At 52.6% G+C, this 25,386-nt stretch overlaps 1 protein-coding gene across 2 annotated transcripts in view; it reads right to left on the reverse strand.

Annotated features, from left to right (window-relative positions):
• Positions 1–25,386, reverse strand: part of ASTN2 (astrotactin 2) — a 358,803-nt gene that overhangs the window by 221,527 nt on the left and 111,890 nt on the right. For both annotated transcript variants that reach the window (XM_075111901.1, XM_075111902.1), the window contains 2 exons: positions 17,991–18,098; positions 3,899–4,045 (listed from right to left, as the gene is read on the reverse strand). In XM_075111901.1, the coding sequence (XP_074968002.1) occupies positions 3,899–4,045; positions 17,991–18,098 (255 nt within the window). The remainder of the gene's footprint in view (positions 1–3,898; positions 4,046–17,990; positions 18,099–25,386) is intronic.

The following is a 25,386-nucleotide window of genomic DNA, read 5'->3' on the forward strand; positions in this document are numbered from 1 at the left end:
CCTACTTTATACCCTTTACTTTATTTCCACTTATAAAACGAAGCCCTACAAGCCCCTAGCTAAATGTAGCTCTTGCTTCCTTCTGTACGCACCGGAGGATCTCACCTACCTCTCCCACTAAAGTATCCAGATACAAACATCCACCCACGCCGTATATAACCTCTTCGCAGGCTGTAAAAATGGGAAGCTTTAATTGATACTATATTTCAAACTGTTGTGCAGCAAGGACATACTCCAGACTGAGTCCTCTAGGGTATCTTTCTCCAGACCTGCCTTCCCTGCAAGCTGCTCCCATTGCTGTATCTCTACTTTTTAAATGATTACTTACAAGAAAGAAAGAAAAAAACCCCAACTATTTGAATGTATAGGGCTGAGTGGCTCACATATTCATAAGGGGTTTTATGACTTAGATGGAGGAGCTCTCTCTCCTTCCTTCCCTCCTTTGACACTGCTAAAGGGTCCTCCAAATAATGCTTTGCATTTCCATATCCTCATAAAAGCCACTACAATTCTTTCTATAAATCCAAACCGTCTCTGAAATCAGAACGATGCCTTCAGCTCAGCACGGGCAGAGGCTGCCCCACAACACGAGGCCCAGGAGCAGCAGAAGGGAGGAGAGGACGCCCCCAGCACCGCATCCTAGCAGAAGATTGCGAGGCACCGGCCCGATTCCGAGGCAGGAGGCCCCCCGCCTGCCCCCGCCAGCTACGGCAGCAAAGAGCACGGCAGCTTCTGCCAGGCTTTCCTGGATTTGGCCACCCTGCGAAATGAAGGCAGAGCAGCTGTACAAACCAGGCAGTAATTGCTCAGAGGGGAGAGGAGCGGGCGGGTGAACCCCATCAAATGAATAAAAGGAAGAAAACAAACCGAGAGAGATAAATAAGGGCAAGAGACCGGCTGGTTATTAATACTTCTGCTTGGAATACATTCTCCCAGCCTTTGCTGCCAGTTGGCTTCTGGTCCCAGTCCTCCCCATCCCTGTTCCCATCCTGTGACTCCAGCAGGCTCAGAAGCTTTCTCTAACGCTGTTGCTCACTGCAGAGGGGGAAAGCTGCTTTCCTCTGAGGCTGGAGACATTTGGTGGGGCTTCTTCCCCACCCCCCCTTCCTTTTCCCAACTTGGCTTTGGCTCCTGGCACACTGGAACTGGCTGGGGTCTGTTTAATGTTTCCTTCAAAGACGAGTTTTCATCTGCTAAGAGCTCGATTTCTTTCAGCCTCTGTCTTTGTTTGGCTTTTCCTGCAGAGGTGGTGGTAGCTGCTCCGCTTTAAGATTTTCCTTGGCTACTGGCATCTATTGAAACACCGCATCTCAAAAAGGAATGAGAGGGCACCCTTCTCTTGCACAGGAACATCTCCTGTGAATGCATCATCCCTGCCTTCTCGCAGCGCCTGCCTTATCGTCATGCGAAATACAAAAGAGAACATCTTCAGGAACCAGACAATTTAAGTGCACAGCAACATTCACGAGACGCGGTGTGCCCCATCAGGTGCCACGTGAGAGGCTGGTTTAAGACTGATCAAAGCTCCCAGCCTCGGCTGGGCCAAAGCCACCGGCCCCGCCACCACTTCGCTCACGTGGGGATGCCCATGCCAACCCCCTTTTGCACCCAGGCAAAAAGCAGGTTTAAACCCACCCAGGAGATGGCCAGGGAAGAGCAAGGCTCCTATTTTTCATCAGCGTAAGACTCCAGGTGCCAAGCCTCTGCAAACACAGCCGGCCACGCTTTCCTGGGTATCATTAACATTTCCCAACCTGGCTCGGTTCTGTGATGTCTTTAAATGTTTTATAATATTTTGCTGCCAGTTGGGTGCTGCCGTGGGATTTGTTGTTATTCAAAATGAAGGGACAATTTTAAGAGCTTTTCTCTTCCCAGGCAAGGGACTCTGCCATCGCATAAAATGATGAGATTTCAGTAAAAGTGATAGCCACTGCAAAATGTCTTGGCTGCTTCTATGTGAAGAATTTGACTGTTTCTCATAAAAAAATATTTTAAAAGTTTTTGCAGTTTGTAATTATATTTTACAGTTTCATTACAAAGTTCATATTAATCCTTCTCCAAACCATTTTTACCAGTCCTCTTGCCACTTTCTCTTTAGAAAAGTCATTAAGTCAGGACTGGAGATCATCCCATTTCCCCCAGTTTCAAGGATATTAATCTGTTTTATTGGTATTTCATTGTCATTTTCATTCGAGTTTTCTCCGTATTTGCATAATTTGCATTGCCACCCCCTTCCCGGTGACAAGCACAGGCTCAGCTTTTCACTGTAATTCTACAGAGTCACATTGCATTTTGTTTTATTTTCTTTTTCGAGGACATGCTGTCTTCCACGTCCCTGAACCGCAGGGCAGGAGCAGGATGCCGAGGTCCTGTCCCCGTCACTGCCTTCCTGGCTGACCTTCAGCAAGTACCAGAACCAGCTGTGAACTCCCAGTCCAAGCGATGAACTGGCAGGTGCCAGTCTCAAAGGGACACGAGTTAACACTGGAGCAACCTCATTTCCCAAGTGCAAAAATAGTTTCTGTTATCCAGCTACTCGGCATAACGATCTGTGAAGACTTCAGAATATTTATGTGCAGCCTGGACTATCCTTAAAACATTTTAGAAACAGGTCAAGGTGTAGACAAGTCCCTTGTTTCAAGTTATGCCTTTTTCATGTCCCTTCTGATGTTTAGTTCCTCCAATCTCAGACTGCGAAGTAGACGCTCTCCTCCTTTTTCCTTTAAGGACCAAGCTTTGATGGCCGGGATAGCCCATGTACTGGCTTGTAATTTGCAGGGTCAGCAGCTAAGAAGCATCCTTGGGGATCGGAGCAGAGGCAGCCTCGCACGCCAACACGGGAGCATCAACCCGCCGGCTGCACCCAACGCCCACCCCATCAGCACCGTTAGGTGCAGACATAGCAGCGGGGTTAACGAGGCAGCAAGGGTCAGTGGCAGGGCCGGGGAGAGCACGTGCTCTCTTGGTGTTGCAGCACAGGTGATGTCCTACATATGCATATCCAGGCCAAGAAGAAACCACCCTTAGCAGAGCTGAATCCCACTTCAAACACGTTGCTGAGTCCCTCCCTGCCATGGGGTGATGGTTTAAACCCCTCTCCATCACCCCCTGCTGCTGCTGTGCCGCTGCACTGCTTTAACCCTCTACCTCTTCCCAAAATATTAATCCCCCCAAGAGCTGCCCTTCATCCCGGCCCCCAAAGTGAGGGGCTGTAGAGCAGCTGGCCACGCTGGGACACCCCAGCAAGCCAGCGATGCACCAACTCCATGCAGCACATTTCTGGCAGAGAAAAGGTGCCCCCCTCCGCACGCCCCGCGTAGCAAGACAAGCGCTGGAGCTGAGGAATTGGAACTGACTGAATAATGGGTCCCGTCTGCTGGAAGAAAATGAAATTTGCCCTCGTGTTACCGAAAACTTGCACTCGACGCTCACTGCACATTATAAAGAAAAGGTCAGTGAAACACAACAAACACAGGGAGCCCAGTTGGAGAAAGCAATAAATAGTGACAGCAGCCCTCGTCTAATTTTTCAAAGCATCTCTGCTTTTGCTCAAATCCTAGCAATTTCACTCCGCAGTGCTGCAAGGGGCTGGGAAGAGCAGCCTTGCTGCTTCAGGACAGGAGGACATCTGTCTATGCAGGTTCCCAGGGCACATCAGAGGGTTCGGAGGAAAACCAGAATATCCATCAGGCACTGATAGTAGTAATAATAACAAAGCTCAAAAAAGACACAACTGAGAGGATTTTGGCCTCAGGCTTGCAGACGTGCATCGCTCCTCTGGGAAGGGGGATCCCTGCAGCCGAACACAGCCGAGGCAATTCTCAAAGAGAGGGACCCCCCATGCCCCAAACACACCCGGTGGGGCAGCGGGGTCGTTCGAGTCCCCGGAGGGTCTTACCATCCGCGATGAAGTGCTCGGGTACGTGAAGCGTCACCTTGACGGTCAGCGGGCAGGAGAGCTGGGAGCCGCACACCACGGCCAGGACGCAGGAGCTGACCGCGATGAGGGTCAGCGCCGTCTTGTTGACAGGGCTCTTCATCGAACCTGGAGGGCAGAGAGAGGGGTGGGTGGTCAAAAGGCAAAGATGTACCAGGAGAGCCCCAGCCCCGGGGAAGGGCAGGCATTGAAAACAAACAGGTCGGTTCAGTAGCACTGAAAGAGCTCCCGAGGCCTGCAAACCCCATCCTTCCCATCACACCTGGTTTGGCTGGGTTTCTAACATTCGTGTTGTTTCACTCACTGAGTTACATCCATCCCGGGGACTGTATTTTCCTAGAGGAGGGAGACAACCTGCTCAGAGCCCTGTGAAGACCCTCTCCCTAGGAACCCCCCCTCCCCAGCGCCATTCACCGCCCCTGCCAGCAGAGCCGCCGTCGCTTCTCGTCAGCCTCGGTTTATCTGGCAAATCTTGTCAAGTCAAAAAGAAAAAAATAATCAAGCCAAATCTGAGGGCTGCCTGGGCCACGGCATCATTTGCTTTCGCTTAACGCCAGGAGAAATCTGCACCTGTAGGTGTCACAGAGAACCAATGAGTATTAATTATTTACACAAATATTCACTCATCACAGGGGGACTACACCGAACAACAAAGTGACCTACAGAGCCAGCCGCTTTTGAGAGATAGGAGATATTACAAAACCAGTTTCATTTTGTGGTGTGCAGAAGCTCACAGCATCTCCCACAAAGCAACTCAGTATTTTCTGACACACAAAAGCCGGTCACCGAAGCAGACACCCAGCCCGCCCGGTCCCTGCACAGCACGCGGGTCACTCCCGGGCTGCCCTCCCTTGTCTCGAAGGCCACGTGCCTGGCACCAAGGCTAAGGGATGCCTGCACTGAGGAACAATCCCATCACCCCATGGCTCCACTCAGACCTGCACACTCGGCCAGGCTTGGCTGGTGGCTTCTATTTATTTGGGGTTTTTTGGTTTGTTTTTTGTTTGGTTGGCTGGGGGGGGGAGGAGTGGTGGTTTTTTGTTTTTTTTTTCTAAGCATTAGGTGAAAGCCAACAAGCCAACCCAGAGCTTGGGCATCTGCAGGTCTAGAGAGGCCAGCAAACCTGGGAAACCCTCATGGAGCAGGGTGGCATTAAGATGACTGAATCACTGTCAACTACAGTCGGGTGGGACAGAGCAACCCCCAAACTCCACGGGGAATGGGGTGAAGCTGGGCAATATAGAGTAATTGGGAGAGACCTGGCTGCCCCAGGAGATTCAGATGCTCTTGTTGGGCACATGCCAGGAGCACGACGTGTCCAGGTGAGACACCCTCCACCGATGGAGGTGACCAGGAGAAACTGTCCCTTGGCCACCGTTACCCCCTCAATAGGTCTCCACTGCCCGAGAAGGGAGCAGCCCTAGAGTCTGCATCCCTGGGACACCGCTGGTTCCCCCCCCCCAACCCAGCCTCTCTGGAGCTGGGGGCTGCCCCACTGCTGCTCCAACTGCACCGCATCCCCCAGGGCCACCCAGTCTGACGCCTCACACCAGCGCTCCGCTTTGCTCAAAGCTGACAATAGATGCCTCGTGGAGCAGCCATTTCCCTTCTGCCAGTGCTCGGGGGAACGCTGCTTAACACCCACCTGGGGAGCCCGGCAATGCCAAGGAGGGGGCACAGCCCGGCAATTAACTCCAGCCACCGCACAGCCTATTACAGTGCAGCTGAGATGACGGAGCTCCCAGCAGACCTAACCGTGTCCCTGCTCAGGATTTAGGTGAGGACACTTATTTATTTTTGGAAGCCAATCCATCCTCTCCTCCCTTGCTCCCCGGCCCTTGCCATCTCATCAGCAAAGTGAGATTTAAAAAGCTTCACTTTGAAAACTGAATGGGAAAATACATCCAGTGGTTGTAATTTGACAGAAGCCGCTGTTAGAGATGCTGGTGCCAGGGCAGGGATTTCATGCTCAGTCTGAGCCCGGCCTGTGTTTTCCAGGCAGGGCAGCATGCCCCACTAAAGCATCCCTTGTTGCAGGACAGAGCCTGCACAGTGGATGCTCCAACCAGCATTTGCAGGACAGGAGAAGTGGCTGATCTGCTGGAAAATACCCCCATCACTATGACCAACATGAGTATGCAAATTGATTATTTATGAAGCATCTTTTAGTTTCCTTCTGCTTGCATCATTTAAACAGCCTTCCCACCCCTATTTCACAGCTTTATTGCCAAACTCCTGCGCCCTTCACCTTGCAATCCCCTTTTTTTCTTCCCAATCTTTATTCATATCATTCAGCGTAAGTTAGCACCTCCTTGGGAGGCAAACTCATCCCCTCGCTGGGCATACTGTGCCTGCCACAAACGCCGCGTTTGCTTGGAGTTACTACAGGAATGCATAAAAGCTGGGGGGGGGAGAAGAAGGAAAAAAGCCTCCATCAGGATAATTGGACACAGCCAAGTATACAATAGACCAGAGAACACTGGATTTTACCATTATAAATCACCTTTCAATCCAGGGTCTTAAAGTGCTTTGCAAACATTAAATCACAAATCCCTTACGAGTTAGACGAGTATTATCCCCTGTTCACAAAGAGCCTGAATCACAGGTACGACGGCAGCTTTCACCATCCTGCAGCCAGAGGGGAGCTGGAAGAATTAGGATCTGGGAGCTCCCATCCCCACCAGTCCATGCGGCTGCTTCTTTCCCTGTGACTAGGAGGCGGGGGGCACAGGAGCTTGAAACAGCAAAAAGCCCATTACAGCTCAATGAGTTTGAGCTTGGCTGCCCAAGGAAAGGGACAATGTGCTACAAGTCTCCTATAACTACCTTCCACGCTCCCCTGCCTCCCACTCCCCACTTGTTTCCACCACAGTGCTAATTATTGACCTCTAGAACTGCCTGACATTGGCTTTGACCAACTGAACCAAAACAACGGGTCTTCTGCTTGAGCAGAAATTGGATTTCCAGCTCAGCTCTTTATTGCTCACGGCCAATTTGCTGCCAGGTTTGATGGGAGGCTGTTGGAAAAGCAGATCCTTCCCTTGCTCTTTAAGGGGAAGGACGTGGCTCCCATTCTCCATCCCATCACCTTCTCTTCAGACCACTGATGCTGCAGCAGAAGCACTCCTGTGCTGCATTTAAACACCCATCTGGAGATAAACAGCTTCATGCCAGGCCTCTAAAACCACAAGCAAATGTATTCTTAGCAAGCCACTGCTAACCAAACCAACCTCAATGGGTTCACTGAGGCTTGATGCTTCTGTTCAGGATGCGAGACAAAATGACCCATTCCTTCTTTGGATGTCCAAACCACCTCTGTAACTCAGGCAACACCAGGATAAACCACTACACTGGCGATGGGAGCTCTACCTGGGTGAAGCCTGCTCTTTCCCTCCACTCCTTGTCATTTCCAGATATCCAAGGAGGTGTTTAAAGTGCAGATTTGCAAAGCCAGGTCCACTGGACAAGCTAGTATCAACCTCCGCTCCTTTATCAAGAGGAGGAAGCCTGGGGGGAATGCAAGGCCTTCATGGGCGGCCGACTGGACTCAGAAGAGAGCCTCAGCACCCAACACAAGTCTTTGTTTGGGTCCTGTGGGGTCCAAAATGCCCAAGAGGAAGGTGGCGACCAGGAACAGCTGTGACTAAACTCGCTCCCCAGATTCTTCTGCCCTAATAAATCCTTCATATATTGAGATGGCCTCTCTGTACTTTAAATTCAACATGTTTCTGTTGTATTTTGGATGGTTGCAGCAGAGCAAGCGGGTGCCTGAGTGCTCAGCCAGGCTGTCTTAGGGGGAAAGCGATGGCCCACGGGGGCTCACTGGACAGGCAGACCCGAGGAGCGGGCAGAGCAGCAGGCAGGACACACGACAAGGATGAAGAATAAGAAGAAATGACTTCTTCCTAAACGGGCAAAAATAACCTCTCCCCCAGCCTGTGAGAGAAAAGGAGAGAGAAGTAGAAAGGAGAGGCAAACTGCTCCGTTTGAGGGCAGAATCTTACCTGAGATGCTTCCTGCTAGTGATCCAATTAACGGCAGCTTAATTAGACTGGAAGACAAGAGGATTAGCCAGGGCTGTGGTCAGAGGGACTCCTGCCACCACCACCTTTCCCATCCAGGACTTTTCCCCCCTTAAGCACCAGTGCCAATTAGCCCAGCTCCGGCTTCCCGGAGAAATGCGGGCCCCTCTGCAGACAGCTCAAAGAGCCTGCAAAGCGCCACCTTCCCCTGAAGATTTTGCACCTGCTGCAAGATGAAGATAAATTCAAAGCCACTGGTGTAAACACTCTGCAAACAGCCCCTCCAAATGCACTCTGTCTCCTTTGAAATATCATTTCCTCATGCAGTTAATTACTCGCTGCTTTGTACACTTGCCTTGCCCACCTAAAGGACGAGGAGGGGGGGGGGAACCACCAAAACCCCGAGCTCATTTCTTTAATATTGGCAGTGCTGCCTAAATTTAAGGAAAAAAAAAAAAAAAGGCATGTTCAGAACATATATGGATTTACAAGCAACACAAATATCCTGCACTCTTGGTAATATGATGTTTCTAAATCAGGCTCATAAATACATGCTTGGGAGATTAGTCTATAAAAAAAAATAAACTTTAATTACCCCATCTTTATCAACACACAGCCCATGGTGTTAGCCATATGTGGGTGTTAAACACCAAGTGCTTTGCAATCTTCGCCACCCCCCCGGAGATAATAGCATAATACAGAATGTTTCGCGGCTACCTGGACATTAAAATGTATTTCTGCCGCCCAAGGAAGATGGGGCTGGGGAAACCGAGCGGCAGAACAGCGAGTGCCTGAACTGCTTAGCAACGTGCGGCGCAGCCACCAGCGCCCGGCCGCTGTGCCGTGCCGCATGCAGAAGCGCCCGGCGCGGGGTGAGCGGCTCCTCCGGCACCCCCGGGGGGCAGCGAGCCCGCCGCAGCCCCTCTCGCCTCCCCACGCTGCTCCCAACGCACGCTGCTGCTGCTGCCATGTCAGTTGGGCGCTCCTAATGATCCTTCTTTATGTTCAAGCAGAGGCTCATTAATACGGTACAACAGCGTTTCCAGGACACCCTCACACACAGAAACATCTCAAGGTGTTTTACAAGCAGGAGATCGCGTTGAATCAAATCAAACGCCAATTAAGATGAGCAGCGGTGTTGGCAGGTGGCTCTTGCCACGGGACACGGCCCCGCCAGGGACCATCTCCCCTCCCTGCCCTGAGCCTCTGCCTCTCGCCACGGCCTCCCCACCCCTTCCACTTCAGGATGGTCCCTCTTTTTCCAGTACACCAGACACACGGGATGGGATGGGACATCCTCCTTCCAGCTCTCCCACACCACAGTACCTACCAAGCCTTCATGGACCGCCCTGCCCCAAGGCGCTTCTCTCAGAAGGCGATGGACGTTGATGCAATGAACGCCCGCAGGCAGCGGGGTGAGAGTACAAGCAGGTGTTTCATTGCAGACCCTCTCTACCTCGCCTGGCCTCAGCCTCTCCTTGAGCTGGCACCTTCTCCATCGCTCCTTCGGACAAATCCCGAGTGAAGGTGCTCACATCCAGAGTCTGGATCTGGGTCAGGATTTGGGCACAGGGCTGCCCCAGAGCCAGCAGGATGGGATCGGCCCCGAAGTGGCAGCTTTGCTCCCACCCTGTGCCGGGGGAGACCCCTTTCACCCCCAAGAAGGCAGAGAGGGTGCACACAAGAAGGGGAGGGGAGGGGGGAAGCAGGGAGGAAAGACGGCTGCATTGTGCAGCAGGAGGGTGAGATCAGACACTTCTGGATTTATAGAGGATTTGATCTTGCTAAGCACACACTGAATCAGATTAATACTATTAACATTTATGAATTACCCACTAGCAATTAGCTGACGCGTCCTCTGGTATGGCACAGGGGGCTGCAGAAAAAGTCCATCCTGGGGTGTGGGTCAGGAAGAGGAGGATGCCAAGGGGTGGCAGGGCCACAGGGAGGTCGGGGTCAGGCTGTCGGACCCTGCGGCAAGGTCAAGGGCTCGGTGGCTGAGCTCTAGTGCGCGCCACAGTCTGCGCTGCTCGCCCCAGTGAGCTCTTGCGCTCCTCCTGCAAGAGGAGTGAGCTTTGGCTCTTTATGTTCTCCTGGAGTTTTAATGCCTCATGTACTGAATAAATGTATTTACGTCCTATTTATACAGTTGCCAGTGGTGCTCCCCCTTTGCTCTAAAACACCATGCCTGCAGCTCGCAGGGAGATGCCACTAGCAAATTTCAATCAGGAGGAGGAGGAAGAGGGGAAATGGAGGGAAGGGAAAGGCTTTGAAGGCTGGGCAAGGAAGGGGCAGCAGAGGGGAGGGGGGAAATGGAGATGACTAAGGTGGCACAGGTTGAGATGCTGGTCTTTGCTGACCCACCAGCCCCATCACCACCAGCGTCACCACCTCCAGCCCCATCACCACCAGGGTCAGCATCGCTACCGCTAGGGTCACCACCCCCAGCCCCAGCACCACCCCCAGCCCCATCACCACCAGCCCTGATCGCCACAGGCAGGCTCACCACTGGCAGGGTCTCCTGCCCTCCTGTCTTAGACCTCCCTTGGCACAGCAAACGGGGAAGAATCTGTGCAAACCCAATTTGCTTTCCTGGCGCTGTTATGTTTTTTGCATTTCTCTGGGCATGGACAATTAAAATCAATGAAGTCAGTTTTGCTTTCATGTTCTTGGTGCTGAATCAGTTGAGATAAAATCACATTAAAGAAACAGTTACATATTTAAAGGCAGAGATTGCCTGCACTGGAATTTTCTTTCACGCAAATCAATGGAAACACTTCTCGTGGAATTAAAGCCTGATCTTTTTTTGTTTTAAACTCCAAATGAGTCCCAATTTTACAATATACAAATACAAAGGCAAATCTGAGTGGAAGGCTTCATTTAAAGGAGGAGGGAAAGCAATTTTCAATACAGTGTAATGAAAACATTATTCCTACAGGAAAAAAAAAAAAGTAATCATTATCTAGGAAATAGCTCATGTTGAGTCACAGCTCAGGTAGGATTGCACTCGGCGAGTGAAGGGCTGGCCAGACAGCTGAACTGATTTTGGAGACCAGGAGGGAGCTGGGGTTGGGGCCAGGCCGCCATGGAGGGCTCGGGACCTGGCAGGAGATACCCCAGCACCCGGCGAGCTGCCCGTCGCTGCTGGACCTCCACCCCGCCGCCCATCCAGGCCCTGTCCGCTCTCCCACCGCCGCCCCGCAGGCAGAGCCGCGCTGCCGCCTGGGACCTGGGAAGTGGGCTGGGATTGCCAAAGCCAGACACGTCATCTTTCCCCTCCCTCCGTTATTTTTGGAATAGATGCAAAGCGGGACTAAAAAACTCTGCTCTGCAACAGCTCCCCAGGGTTGAGGCACGTCCCCTCCGTGCCTCAGTTTCCCCCGCAGCCAAACGCTGCGCAAGGGCGAGCTTCACCAGCACAGTGTGACATCCACCACCCTGTGCCTCCTCCCACTCCTCCTCCTGCTCCAGCCACAAGACAAATCCATCGCGTCACGGGCGCGCCAAGCATCGGTGCCGAAATGCGTCTTCATCTTCCAGCCCGCGCTAACCCTCGCCCTCCTCCCACCCGCATCCAGCACCATGTTTATGTTCTGCTTCCTGGGAAACAAGAGACTCGTTACCATGCGGAGGGCGACAGCAGAGCGATTAGTGAAATTTGTTACCCACATGCTCTGAACAAAATTAAATTAAAAGTGCTGCTTTGCTGTCAAGATAAGGGCCAAGCCGGGGAGATAATTTTTCACTCTCAAACACTCAATTACTCGCTGAGGCTGTATCAGATACAATCAAAAAATAAATAAATAAATAGAAAGACCCACACTGCCTCCAGGAACAGATGTAAAAGCTGTTATCTCTAGCGCAGTCCGGGGAAGTTAAAGAGCCTGCGGCTGCCACGGCACCACAACCACTTTAATTGCGGACCCCTCTGCTCCCCAGCTCACACTCTGCAACCAGCTCCCTGCAGCAGCCCCTCTCCCCATAACCTCATTACCCCACGAACGTGCCCATGCATGGGCAGAAGCAGGTGTGCACCCCCGTACCTACAGCCACCGGGGACTTACGGAACCAAAGAGGCGGCTGGAGCCGCCCCAGCCCAGCTTCCCTGCACAGACGGAGTCTAACAGGGATGGCGAGGGGCGCTGGGTGGGTTTCATTTGCTGATGCAGTGCCTGCTTGTTCTGTGAGCAAAATTAAGCCATCATGCAAAAGCACCACGTTTGTTTGCTTGCTGGAAAAACACCATCCATGCCAGCTTCTGAGAGCCAAGAAAGGTTGGAAAGTTACAGCATCCCTCATCGGCACCACTGCCCTGGGGCTCCACAGGGGTCTGTGCAGGGGCTGTGCTGCAGGGGTGCAGCTGCAGGGGTGGATGTACCCCAGTGCTCTGGGAGGTAAAAATGAGACTTGTGTCATGAAGGTCTCATCCTCAGAGATTCAGGGGTCTCTGGGTCATATGAGACACCAGTTGTCCCCTCTGGGGTGCTCCTCCCTGGCCCCACAGAGAGCAGCGTAGCGCCATGTGCCACAAACCAGCGGGTGTGTGCCAGACACCAGCCCTGACCCGTCCGTCTGTCCCCGCAGCGAGCGGCTGTGTGTCCCCTTCCCAGGGAAGCCAGTCGTGCAGCGCTGCAGGGGCTGGGGCACGGCTGGCCGTGCTGTGGGCTGACCACACGAGGAGGGGACACGCAGCAGCTGAGCTGCACGGGGCTGCCAGCGCCAGCAGAGAGGGAGAAGGCTCCCCGAGCACAGACAGACAGCACGAGGCATGGACAGACCCATTGCTCCCTCTTGCTACTGTAAACAACCCAAACCAACATGTTTGCTTTATCACCTTTTGTGTCCCTTTGACTCCTGAAAGCATCCCCCCCCCCGGTTTGAAGGCTGCCGGCATGGCGAGCCCGAGGCGGTGCGGACCCGGGGGGAGCAATACCCTGAGGACCACGGCAGAGCTGGGGCAACACGCTGCTCATGACGTTTGCTCAGCCCCGGCGGGGCTGGGGGCACTGCCAGAGCCCAGAGAGCAGCACCCAAATTTCATTCTGCATTTCGTTTAGTTCCCCATGAAATAATAAGTGTCTGCTGCCTCCGGAGACAGGAGAGGATCAAAGCGAAGATTCCTTGTATGTAACAGACTCCGAATACCTAATATTCCCTTATAAGAGGCCTTGTTTTAAACACCAAACACAGAGGCAGATCAAAGCTCAGCTTCTCATTTCTCTAACAGCCCTCAGAAGACTTCACCAGCCAGCAAGGCGTACACATGTGCGCACACACGCGCGGCTGACACCAATCCTAGCTACATAATTGGACTCTGCTAATTTGTCTAAACTATCACTGTGTGGTACGGAAACAGCTGGGTGCCTTTTTCATGGAGACCTCAGCCAAGAAGCATCTCAAACCCACGTCCCCCCCCTCCCTGGAGTGTTGGGGAGCTCACCTGGGATGGGAGCAGCTTGCTGGGACGGGAAGGTACCACCTGGGTGCAAGCAATGCATGCAAACAGGGTGGGATATTTCCCCCCTCCTCTTTTAAGAGGCTGCAACCGAGATGATGCGGAGAGGAGCGAAGTGATCCCAGACCCAAACATGACGGAATGGGCTGGGGGTCGTCCAGCTCGGGCTGAAGCAGACGCCTGCCAGAGCCCTGTTTGAAGAGCAGCAGCCAGCTGAGGACATTCAATGAGAGATCCCAGCTGGGTCACCGTGCTGGGTGCGCTTCAGCACATCATGGTGCCAACAGCATCGCTTTGCGCTTGCACCCAGCGCTCTGCTTTGTTCCCAGGTTTCCAGCAACTCTCTGTACCTGACCTTTCTGCTTCACGGGGGGGTGGAGATCAGCCCAAGCCCCAGCCCCAGGGGCTCACCAGCAGCCGTGGTGGCTCCTGGCAGGTCCCAGGGGCTCAGACACAGGGACAAAGGCTGGGGAGCAGGAGGAGCCAGGGATTCTGCAGGTCTCCAAGAAGCATGGGATCGGGGTGCTTAGCCCCTCACAGGGTCTCCATCGCTTTCCCTGTCTCAGGTTCCTCAGGAAGCTGCACAGCATCTGCTCTGCAGACCCGAAGCGATGACGATTTACCCTTCATTTATCCCTTAGAAACCTTCTCCTAGAAGGGCTTTAAAAGAGCAGGAACAGTTCTGTGTTACAGAGCAGCTGCTCCAGGGCCGAGGAAGCAGACTGAGGCGGGGGAGGCTCGCTCGCGCCTCCCCCCTCCCCACCGGCGAGCCGGAGGGGCTCCTTAGACTCACGGAGTCCTTGACAAGCTGTGCATCACAGAGCGCAGGGGCCAGCCCACCGCTGCAGGGAGCCCGATACGGCCTTGGAGTTACGATGCTGCTGCTTTTCTCCCACCAGCCTTTCTCTCTATTTCAACAGCCATCAGGCAGGCACTTCATGCGACCTGAGGAGCTCAGGGCTGCAAAGTCAGACCCAGAGCTGAATATATTTTGCTGGGCAGGAGACAACCACCACTCCGGAGCAGGAGGGATGGAGCAGGAGCAATGCACTGTGCAAAGCAAGGTTTGTGCACAGGGCTCTGCTTCCCTGTTTGGTTTGGGCTTTTATTTTTGCTACTAATATTTTCCTCTCAAAGTCAGAGGCGGACCTGACTGAACACATTCCACACTGCTCAGGAGACGAGAGGAGCTGAGTAAGTATCAAAGCTTGATATCACCAGTGATGGGCAGCTGGGGATGTAGATTAGCATCTCTACAACACTGGCAGGCTCTCTCTCGCAGAGATGTCAGTGCTGGGGAAAGGTGGGATGACTGACAGCTCTGGAGACAAAAGCCATCCGAGTACTACTGCTGTCACGTGGGGGGGGGGGGTCCCACGCTTCCTAATTCTCCCAGGGGCGTAGGAGAGGGGACAGCCATCCCCCCTGCACCCCGCAAGCAGAGTCTTGAAGCGCACAAACCTGTTACAAACAGGTTGCAAGAAAACCTCATTTCTGGAAAATCTCGTGGAGCCAGTAATGGGGGTCAGCAGAAAGAAGCAAACCAGCCACCCCTGGCCCCAGCTGAGCGCCCCTCCTGCCTTCGAGCACGGAGCTCCGCATGGCCTGACAGCCTTCTCAGGACTTGTTTCACTTGGAAAAGCAGGACATGAAGTCCAAATTCCAGCTCCCTTGGGACTGCACTGCAACCCTGCCGTCAGCGCTGCCACCCAGAGCGGAGGCCACACTGATCCATCAAAAAGAAGCAGAGAGTGGAGAGCCGGCGTGGGCATGGGCCCAGGGCCATGGTGAAGGAAACTGATGCCTCGCTGAAGACAGGTATGAACAGAGCCCTTCTTAGCATGAGCCAGCTCCCCAGAGAGACCAGTAACCAGCACTGCTTCTCCCAGCTCTAATCCCAGAAATGGGCCTGAGCCCAACAGCAAAGGACCAAGGCTCCATGGGAAAGCCTCTGCTGCATTATTTCTTACGCTCTCCCCCTCTTTAACTTCCAATGTCTTTGGAGACTTTCCAAAGACATGAGAGCAGAAGTGTAAGGGGATCCCACAGACCTAGAACCTGGGAAGATGTGTGGTGCAGCCACACATCGGCCGTCCCTGCCTCTGTGCCCAGATTGATCAGATTTACTTCCCCATGTATTCCAGCATTGAAAAGCAGATATCAACAAGTCTCCTGGTCCTGAGCTACCAGAAAAAGCTCTCCCTTGCTCAGTATTTACCTATGGGAGCGTCCCTCTAATTTACCTTTGCCAAGGCACTATGAAACCTGCAGTCTTTCTTTTACAGGAGACAAAGCCCACAACTACTTTTAACCAGCTGAATTCAACAAAGCTCAAAGTAAAACTGAGCCTATGCACCATCTAAGTGGAAAAATCCCATTGCATGAGCTGGGAACAATGCCTTGACGGTATCAGTAATTAAGCTCAATCCTGCAAAACCTAATCCGAGGAGAGAAACCCCAAAGAATCTCTCTCCTTGGACCTGATAACTATCTCACGGCACCTACAATAGCACGTAAGCACAGCGAAATCAATACGGGAACATCACTGTAAGAATTAACCGTATCTGACGATGCATCCTTCTCTATTAGAGTTATGATCTCATCCAATTATGGATCTTTGCTGAACTTGTAATTATGAGTTCGGTACTGTGACTTCCCACTAAGCTATTGCTTTCCTTCCACGAGGGAGAGAAGAGTCAATGAAAGTCTAATGGAAAATTCCTTTCAAGGACGCAGCGCTGGCAAAATTTAGCTAGACAGGAGGGGAAATACAATGGGGACTTTATGCAAGACAATTCCCTCGGTTAGCCACCACCGAACACGAACACACCAGGTTCTCACAGCATCACTCCAACACCAACGTAGATCTAACAGCCAGCTCTCTGCAACCGTGCGAGGCAGCTCTTCCTCCTGAACTCCCTTCAAACCCAGCCATCAAAGCTGCCCAGGTGAACAACAGCTTATTCAATGAAAAATAAAGGAATTTGTCCTATTTATCTACTCCTTTGTATCTGCCCTACAAAGAAGCTTAAACAAACACCCCAAAGCCAACGTATCTGTCAATAAGCATATCTTTGTACCCAGCACATAGCACAAGCGTGTTTCGAGAGACTGACAGAGCACTTGAACTCATGGGGAATGGCATCAAGGCGGCAAGAAAGCAAAGATTTGTCTGCTTTTCATTAAAACACAGCTTTCCACACCTTGCTCATGCACTTCTGGTGGCTGGAAAAAAAGAAGACCCCAATCTCCAGCAACTTTTCCAAAGTACCCAAGGACTTTTACCCAGCCCAGTATTTCAGAGTAAGTTATTGAAAAAACTACATCATCATTTGGGAAATTTTCCCCGTGCCACCGATTTTTCAGGACCATTTCTTTTGTCTCTGTTTGCAAGACGACCAGTTTCTTCCTTCTCTCGCAAATCATTTTACCCGTAACATAGCTATGTTCATATTGCAACAGGTATCCTTAACTCACGAATTCTTCCCCTACTTTTCATCAAAAGCTCATTTTAAACTCGGTGAGAACTTCTCGTGGTTCTAAAACTCATGGAAAAGGAAAAAAAAAGGGGAATGCTTTGCCATTCGGCAGGAACAAATGCAATACACCCCTGTGCATGCCTGTGTTTATACCCATGTGCAATCATCAAGCCGATCAGAGGTGTTGAGGTAATTTCACATTCAAATAAACACATTGCGAGCATTTATCGGAATGCCTAATCATTGAAACAAACGGGGCCACGTTTGCTGCTGCGGGCACAGGCATCTATCTGACATGCTGCGCTCTGCCGATGCCCGGCTTAATACAGAAAACAAATGAAGGGAGCAGACCCACTGTGCAATTTTTAGATTGCTTCCCAGCGTAGTTATTTCCTGACAGTGGTTTTTCAAATGCAGCAGCAGCAGCGAGGCTCGCCCTATCCTCTACAAAGAGCTTGGTCCAAGGGTCCCGAGCGAAAACAATCCACCGTGATGTGACCGGAGGAAACATGGACACTAATTTCCAACTGCAGATGATATTTCCGTTTCTCAGCTCCTCTAACACACAAAAAAGCCTCAAGGGATGCCGATCTACAAATCCCTACCCCAGCCCTCATTTTTAATTGGTTCCTTTTAATTGCCTTTGTGCCGAGAGGAAGGCTGGGAAATTTCTGTCCGACGGATGCTCTGCATGGGAAATAAAGGGCAGAAAACAGGAGTTTGGAGCAAGGAATTGCCAAGGTGACCATCCCTGACAGCTGCACTGGTGCCAGGACGATGACGAACATGGTCACCACGTGCCAATGCAGCTTTAGGGAAGTGCCAGGGCATGTGCAATGTAACTGATACTAGAAATCATCAAAGAAACCCAGAACCTCAGCAACATCACCAGGAAATGCTATTTATGGCTCCTACACGGTGCTGCATCGCACAGACAGCACACCTTGGGATGTCCTTACCACTGCAGCCTCGTATGGCGGTCCTTACTAGGCTGATGCAGTATCAGACAGCATCACCCATGGAAACAGTCATGGTGCTCAACTGTTTTTTGCCACTTACACCCACGTTTGTCACAGATGCCTGTATAATTTTTGTACCTTTGCTTCGTCTCCGGCTTCGATACTGCTCAGTGTAGAAGGTTAGCTGGGTTTCATCGTCCGCCTCAGAGCCAGAGTTTCCTTTGGCACGTCCAAACCCGATCCCACCTGCAAGCAATAGAGAGGAAAAAATCAGCCCTGTCAGCTGGGATGCACAGCAGCGGGGGGGAGCCAGGAGCTCCTCCGCAGAGCTGTTGTGTTTGGCCAGCATCCACTGCTCCCAGGCCAGGTGCTCTGCTTGGGGTCACCAAAATCAACTCGGGGCTTTTACCACTCATGATCTGGCTGGTTCTTTATTGCCCTTGTCGTGAATCAAGTCCCCATGGTGCCAATTGCAACATAAATATAAGATGCTTCCTCCCCTCAGGAATGACTTTTACAAATGCATTGCAATGTATTTACAAAGAAAACCTCTGAATGTAGAAGCTCCTTTTCCCAAGGTCACCCACATGGTGAAGTACAGTAAATTTTAGGTGCTTGCTTCAAAGCAAACCCAGCTGAGACAAGAGACACGGGGGGAATACAGCACTTGGGGGGCTCTTAGGACCCCCCTGCATGGCAAGGGTCCCATTTCCCTCCCTCAGCACCCACTTTGGCCCACCATCTCGTTACAATGGCCAGCAGCACCCATCCCGACAGCGGCGGCACCGACAGCTGTGGCCAGGAGCAGGGCTGGCTCGTGGTTTACCCAGTATCTCCGTCCCGGAGCTGGAGCCGGTGTGAGGCGCTGGAGGGGCCCCGCTCACTTCAGCCACCAGCCCCACCAAGGAGCGACAGATGCTTAAAAAGCAGCACAGACTCTAACTGGCAGAAGTCCTTCAATCCTTGCAGAGTTTAAAGCAAAGAGGCCTCAAGGGGTTGACAGTGGCCCTTTAAACTGCCATTAAAATATTTTACTGTTTTTAAAAAACCTTTTATTCTAGGCAGAAGCACAATTTCCCCACTTCTTGGCAGGAGAACAGAAAACGAGCAGTGCCTTCTGCCCTCTGAAATCCTGAATCACTGCAATGAGAGGTGGCTGGCAGAAGCCGTAGGGATGCCAGGAGCTCAGCACGTGGCTCCTGCCCCATCCAGGCCCCAACCTGGCTGTGCAGTGCCCTCAGGGGGGGTCTCAACAGGGAGGGTAGGAAGAGGCTCCACCAGTTCCTTTCCTCCTGAAAGCAGAAGGAGGGGTCAGTGCTTGCAGCCAGCAGCATTTAGTGCTTGGACACGGGGTCTGGGGGGTTTACAGACTTGCAACCCAAACCATAACCCACTGTCAGCCCCTCTTCAGGCCCCTGTATCACAGTGAACATCTGATGTCATGATACACCTGCACCCAGGGACAGGGGCTCTGAAGGGCACAGCAGAATGGTAAAACCAATAAGGCTTATTTGCATTAGCAAGGAAAATCTTAATTAACCTGGGCTTCTAACACAGGCCCTTGGGCAACTGGCCAGGACTGAAGCTCTGCTGCACACCTCCTTCTCCCACCGAGCAGGGGCTGCCCCAGGCTCTTCTGCTGCCGGAGGCACCCAGGGCTGGGAGAAAGACGCCAGCTATGGGAGGGTTTTCCCCCGGGAGCTCGGCAGAGCATCTCGTCTACCCAGGAGAGGGACCTGGATATTTCCTGTGCAGGCAGGACATGGCACATCCTTCTCCCACCCTCCTGTGAGCCAGACCTGGTTGCTTTTGTGCGGGTAGATGGCCGGGGGTGGACAGAGGCGGTGATCTCCATCGCCCGCTCCACTCTCGCACGCTGCCAAGGTGACCAGGCAGCCGGTGCAGGCAGCAGCCGCTCCACCAGCCACCGTTCCAGCCCCCTCTGGCCGCTCCACGTTTGTTTGCCGGCTGCGTCTCCGTGATGGATGGCGCTGACATGTTAAATTACTCAGGCTGGATGTCTTCGGAGAGCTGGTGACAGCGATATTGCATTTTCTGATTACCCAGCACTACGCAGGATGTATAAATACAGGAGTTGGGAGACCCGGCGCAGGTCCCCAGCCCACAGCGGAAATGTCTCCTCTGACCCAACACGCGGTGGCAGAGGTCAGCCTGGAAACACGAGCTCAGGGCAGAGGAATGGCTGCAAGGGACGCCCTTTTACCCCGTCACACTGCCAAGGATGCTGGAACACATCTTGGTAGTAGTTTTGGCGGTCCCACAGCCCAGCTGAGGCAGCCCGTAGGATGCAGGAGCACTGATCCTCAACTGATTCCACCATGAACCTGATTTCATGTTTAACTGGCCCCAAAATCTTGCTGAAGCATCCCTGTGATAATTCTCGCACTTGGGGCAATATGTCCTGGCACCAGCTGCACTGGCTGGCCTCTGTGGCAGGCAGCTCGCCGGGGCACGGGGCTGAGGATGCTCATGGCAGGGCCAAGGATGCTCACGATGGGGCTGAGGACACTCACAGCAGAGAGCCCCCATGTGCAGCTGCTGGTGGAGATGAACAGGGAGGGCAGCCAGCTAAAGCCAAGCAGCCCTGCCTGGTCAGCACTCCTTTCTGCTTTAAAAAGAGAAAGGAAAAAACACCAGCTAACAGAAAAAGGATTCTAATCGCCACAACCGATTACAAAGCAGAATAAGATGTTTAAAAGAGGGAAGACAGGGAAACAGCAACTTCGCAGCACCAGGTACCCGTAACGCACCAGCAACTCTCCCAGCAGCTCCCCCAAGGAGCTACACCCCTTTTATACCCCGTCATTTAGATTTAAGAAAAAACAAAGCTCCCCCTCCTCGCCTGCTCTCCCTGCGTCCTGCCCCACTGCCTGGGGACCAGCCGAGGAGGGGGAGCTCAAGGAGGATGCTCTCGCCTCTAATCCTGTTTGCAGATTTACAAGCTCGTTAATCCGTTCAAATAGATCGCAGCTCAGCCACGCGCCAGGGTAGGGCGCTCATTCTGAGCCCGACATTAATTTAGTGGGGAGCAAGGCGGGGTGCCAAGGCAAACACCTCTCGTTATGGCGTAATTAAAGATGGTAGCTTTAAAGCTCAATAGGGACTAAGGAAATAAAATTTGGGAATTAGAGGGCTCTGTTATCCCCAAAGACTTTTTGTTAGCCAGAACCACGTGTATTTTTAAAGGCGCATTTCTGTCATTTTAAAAAAAAAAAGCAAACGTGACATTTTAAATCCCTTCCCCTAAGCCAAGAGGTTACAGCGTGTCTCAGGGAAGCCAAATGGATGCAAAACAAATCAAAACCAAGTTAAAATAAAGAAATAAGTAACAGAAGCTCTTTGGAGAACTCCTGTCTGAGGCCAGGTTAACCTCGGATACTTAATCCCTCCAAGCTAGATGTTGTAACAGAAGTGGGAGCTCGTATTTGTCCCCCTGGGTGACATCTGTGCCCGTGCACCCCACTGCCAATGCGAAAGGATTTTCTGCACCCCACCCCTCCAGAGCAAGGGCCAAACCCTGCACACCACAGCACTCAAGACCCACCACCTCCCTGCTCGACCGCGTTCCGTTCATTCCACCTCCGCGCCCACTTGCCCCGTGGAACACAGTCTCCTGGGTGTCCAACGAGTCCCTCTGCTCCCAGGCTTCCCAGTGAAAACGAGCTGATGAGCCCCCATCCCCTCCTCCCCAGCACTGCCGCGAGGTCCGCGCACCGAGGGCTGGCAGGGCGATGAGGAGCCATACAATTAGCTAAGGGGAGATTTTTTGTTTCATTCATTTATCCCCAAAAAGCACACCAGCCAACTGCAAAAACAAACGTGACCAGAGGAACATAAATTAGATGCAATTTTAGGGAGAAAAAACAAACGCAAACGTTTTCTTTTGAAATGTGTCCAGTCAACACGAAAAAAGGATAAAGAAAAAAAGCCCTTTAAAAAATGAAGCGCTCTGCTCTGGTTTGTCATTGCAGCAGGGGTACACAGGCACGCACGCTGGCTTCAGCTGCTGAAAATTCTTCCTCCTCATTGATCTTCCTTTCTCTTTCTGCCTATGGCCAGAAAACCCACCCCGGGGCAGGTGCTGCGACACCCAGGTGGTGACCCCGCAGCTTCCACCACGGAAAACTGGGATCGCACTGAGTCCAGACCCCAGCCTTTGCACAGCTCTGATGGGTTTTATTTTCACCAAGAACCATCTCAAGGAGCTGGATGTGATGCTTTGACTCAGATGAGGTGAAAGGTCCCAGCTGAACCCCAAAAAAGCCTCGCCAACAAAACACGATGCTCCACGGGCACTACAGGACAGACAGACAGGGGAGGCAGGGGTGTCCCGGCAAAAGCAGGGACTGTGGGCGAGCCCGGCCGAGCCGCGGCTCTCCTCCCTAGGGTAACTTGGGGTAACTCATGGCACAACCAAGACCTCTAAAACACAAGAAGCCGCAACCCAGATGAACAGCGCCATCCCGCCTCAGGCAGAAGGATTTATTTAATTGCTTATTTATTCTCAAAGCCAGGGTGTTTTAAAGGCCTGCCCCAGGAGAGGGCACCAGACCCCCTCTCTGCGCAGACAGGCCTCCCCCCAAGGCCACCTCCCAGCCCCTGCACCCAGACACCCCCCAGCCCCTGGGGCGGGCGCGCAGGGTGGTCCATCGGCCAAGGCACCCTCGGTCCCTGCACCGCTGCCTCTCCCCACATTTCCCAGGGCATCGCTTCCCAGTTTAAGCCCCGCTCTGATGCAGCTGGGTTGGGATGCTCCCGGTACCAGCCTGGCTGCAGTTTGGGAGCCAGTGAATCCAGACCCTTTCAGACGCAGCATCCTTCCCTTCTACGCTGCCAGCCCTCAGCAGAGATATCCTCCTTCCAGCCCACCCCTCCTGCACCTCAGCTCTTATCATCCTCGCTCTCCCTCTATTATTTATAAACTCTAAACGTGCTTCACTCCATAAAAGTGTTTGGGGAGAAAGTTTGTATGAAAAAGGCACTAGACAAAATAAAGTTATACGGTACTTGTAAATGGAGAGGGTGGTGTGGGGGTTTGTTTTTTTTAAACTCAATCATCTTGGCAAAATACGACCTTTCCCAGAGCTGTTAGAAACACTTAGTGCAGAATCAGATTTAATGACAAGCAATAGGCAGCAGTTTAAGTGCACTTAGTGCAGGGAAGCGAAGCAAGGCAAAGCTTGTCCCAGATCTGTTTTTGTTGGGCCGGGGAGGTGGGTTGGTTGTTTTCTGGTTTGGTTTATCCCGTGCTGCTGCAGGAGCGGCACTCGGAGCCCTTTCGGAGCCTTTCCGTAAGGAAATCCTTTTGCTGCGCGCGGTTCCTGCGGGGAGAGCACTCCAACTGCAGGGCTCTGATGAGGTTAAGCATTAATTAAATCGAACTGCGAGAAAATAATTACACACATGCATCCATCAGGCCAACTTGTCACTACCCAGTAACAAAGTTGGATGCAAACTCCATCGGTAGAACTGTCACAGGGCTGTTAAAAGGAAATAAATGCATCCCAAACGGACAATTTCATTTAGGGGGAGGGAAAAAAAAACTCACGGACTGCAAAGGATTAATGAGGCGAAGGGTTTGTGTTTGCAATTGGATGTAAAATGCAAACATCGCGAGTTGTGATATCATCATTTAACCTTAATGTTTGATAGCACTCCAACCGCTCGCCCGCTGGAGGGACAATTAACTGCGGGCTGTAAAAACAAAACCTCCAGCACGGGAGAGGAGAGGGAAAAGCATGGATACAGCCTCAGCAGCAGCGCTCGGCCACAGTTTTGCCAAGTGAAAAGAAATTTAAATTAAAAGGAAAAGAGGATGGGATGGGACTGTGGGGAGTGAGATCTCCACTGGAGGTGCTGGAACTAGTTTGATTTTGGGGGCTGCTCACTGATTTCTGATGATTGAGACCTTATAATCTTTTTCCTAGGGTGTGCCAGTGAGGGCTCCCCTGTAGGTGGAGACACTCAAAGTCACAGTCCCCTCCTGAAGCCCATGGGGTACATTACGCCTTGGGCAACTAAGGCCAGACAGAGCTCCCCACCACCTCTGACAGCACATGCAACCATCTGCAGAGCAGCTGCTGGGAGGAACAGAGACCCAAGGAAACCATGGTAAGTTGGGCACTGATGCTGCGGGTACCCGTCCTGCTCCCAGTGCAGACAAGGGAACACCCACAGCAGCCCCTTCCCAGCTAACCTGAGCCCTTCCCTTACAGCCACCCTCCTCGCTTCTACTGGAGCTGAGCCCAGCAGCACGGGGGTGCAGCGAGACATCCCCACCCGTCCTGCAGCGCCTTTGGGACCATCGCGACCAGCTCAGGACCAGAACAGCTCGAAGTGCTGGTGCCCAGCTCCTCCCCATCGCCTGCATCCCACCCCCAAAGCCCTTCCCCAGCCCCACAATTTGGGTGTTCAAGAGGCTGCCCGGAGCAGGCACCCTGGCATACCCGAGGCACATGCCCAACGCCGCGGGAGACAGCCCGAGAGCAAAATACGGCGACGGGCATGGCAGGGAAGATTTGAGGCTGGGCAGCTGGGCATGCTCTGGCTCCCAGGGGGCCCCTTCCTCACCGGGAGCAGAGGGAAGGGCACAAGGGCCCCAGGGGAGGCAGTATGTTTTCTCCAACACAAGTCTGGCTGAGCCTGCTGCTGGGGACCTGCTGGACAGCCCAGCTTTAATTGCACAGGGCTGAGGACTGCCCGTGCAGCAGCCGTGGGAGGGAGGGAGGGAGGGAGGGAGGGAGGGAGGGAGGGAGACCTGGCTGAGTACCACAGCTGGATTCCCGATCGGGTCACCGCAGCGGGAGGGGAAGTGCAGCTCCCCATCCCAAGCAGAGATTTTGGGCATGAGCCAATCTCCAACCCCTGTATAGAGGAAACACAAGCTGGGCAGAAATGGAGGGCGATGAAGGGGATCTCTTGACCCAGTATCCACTGACTATTCCTGTGGCCACCGATGGGCAGAGGGAATCCAGGGGGATAGTGGCGATGGGGCGAGGTTTGGGAAGACGGCGCTGGGGCATGCTCTGGCACAGCTGGGGATTTGCAGGGAGGCAGGGGAGCACCGGCCTGGGGAGGTGGGAGATGGAGGGTGCGTATCGCCAGAGATGGGGGACAAGCCAGGCTGGCTCGGGGCTGCACTCTGCTCCCCTGCAGCCAGACGCTCTCCCTGCAGCTGGGCATCGTGTCTCCTCCTAAGCTTGGCCATAAGGATTAATTGACTTGCTCCATTAATGACCAAAAAGCCTCCTGCCTTCCAGCGGTTTAAAAGTGAGATAAAAACAAAAAAAACATGAGGCTGGAGCAGGGAGTCAGGGAAACTTCACCAGACAGTCACTGTGGACAGCAAAGCACCCACACACGCTAAAATCCAGATATACTTATTTGAAAAATTACTAGAAAAGAAACCAAATAATTTAAACCAGTTAAAGAGTCAGAACTTTTTCTTCACACTAAGTGAATAATTTATGAGCAGAGCTATAATAAAAGCAGCCCTCTCCAGGCCTGTATTACA

Source organism: Phalacrocorax aristotelis, chromosome 17 (genome assembly GCF_949628215.1).
Source record: "Phalacrocorax aristotelis chromosome 17, bGulAri2.1, whole genome shotgun sequence".
Classification (NCBI taxonomy): Eukaryota; Metazoa; Chordata; class Aves; order Suliformes; family Phalacrocoracidae; genus Phalacrocorax; species Phalacrocorax aristotelis.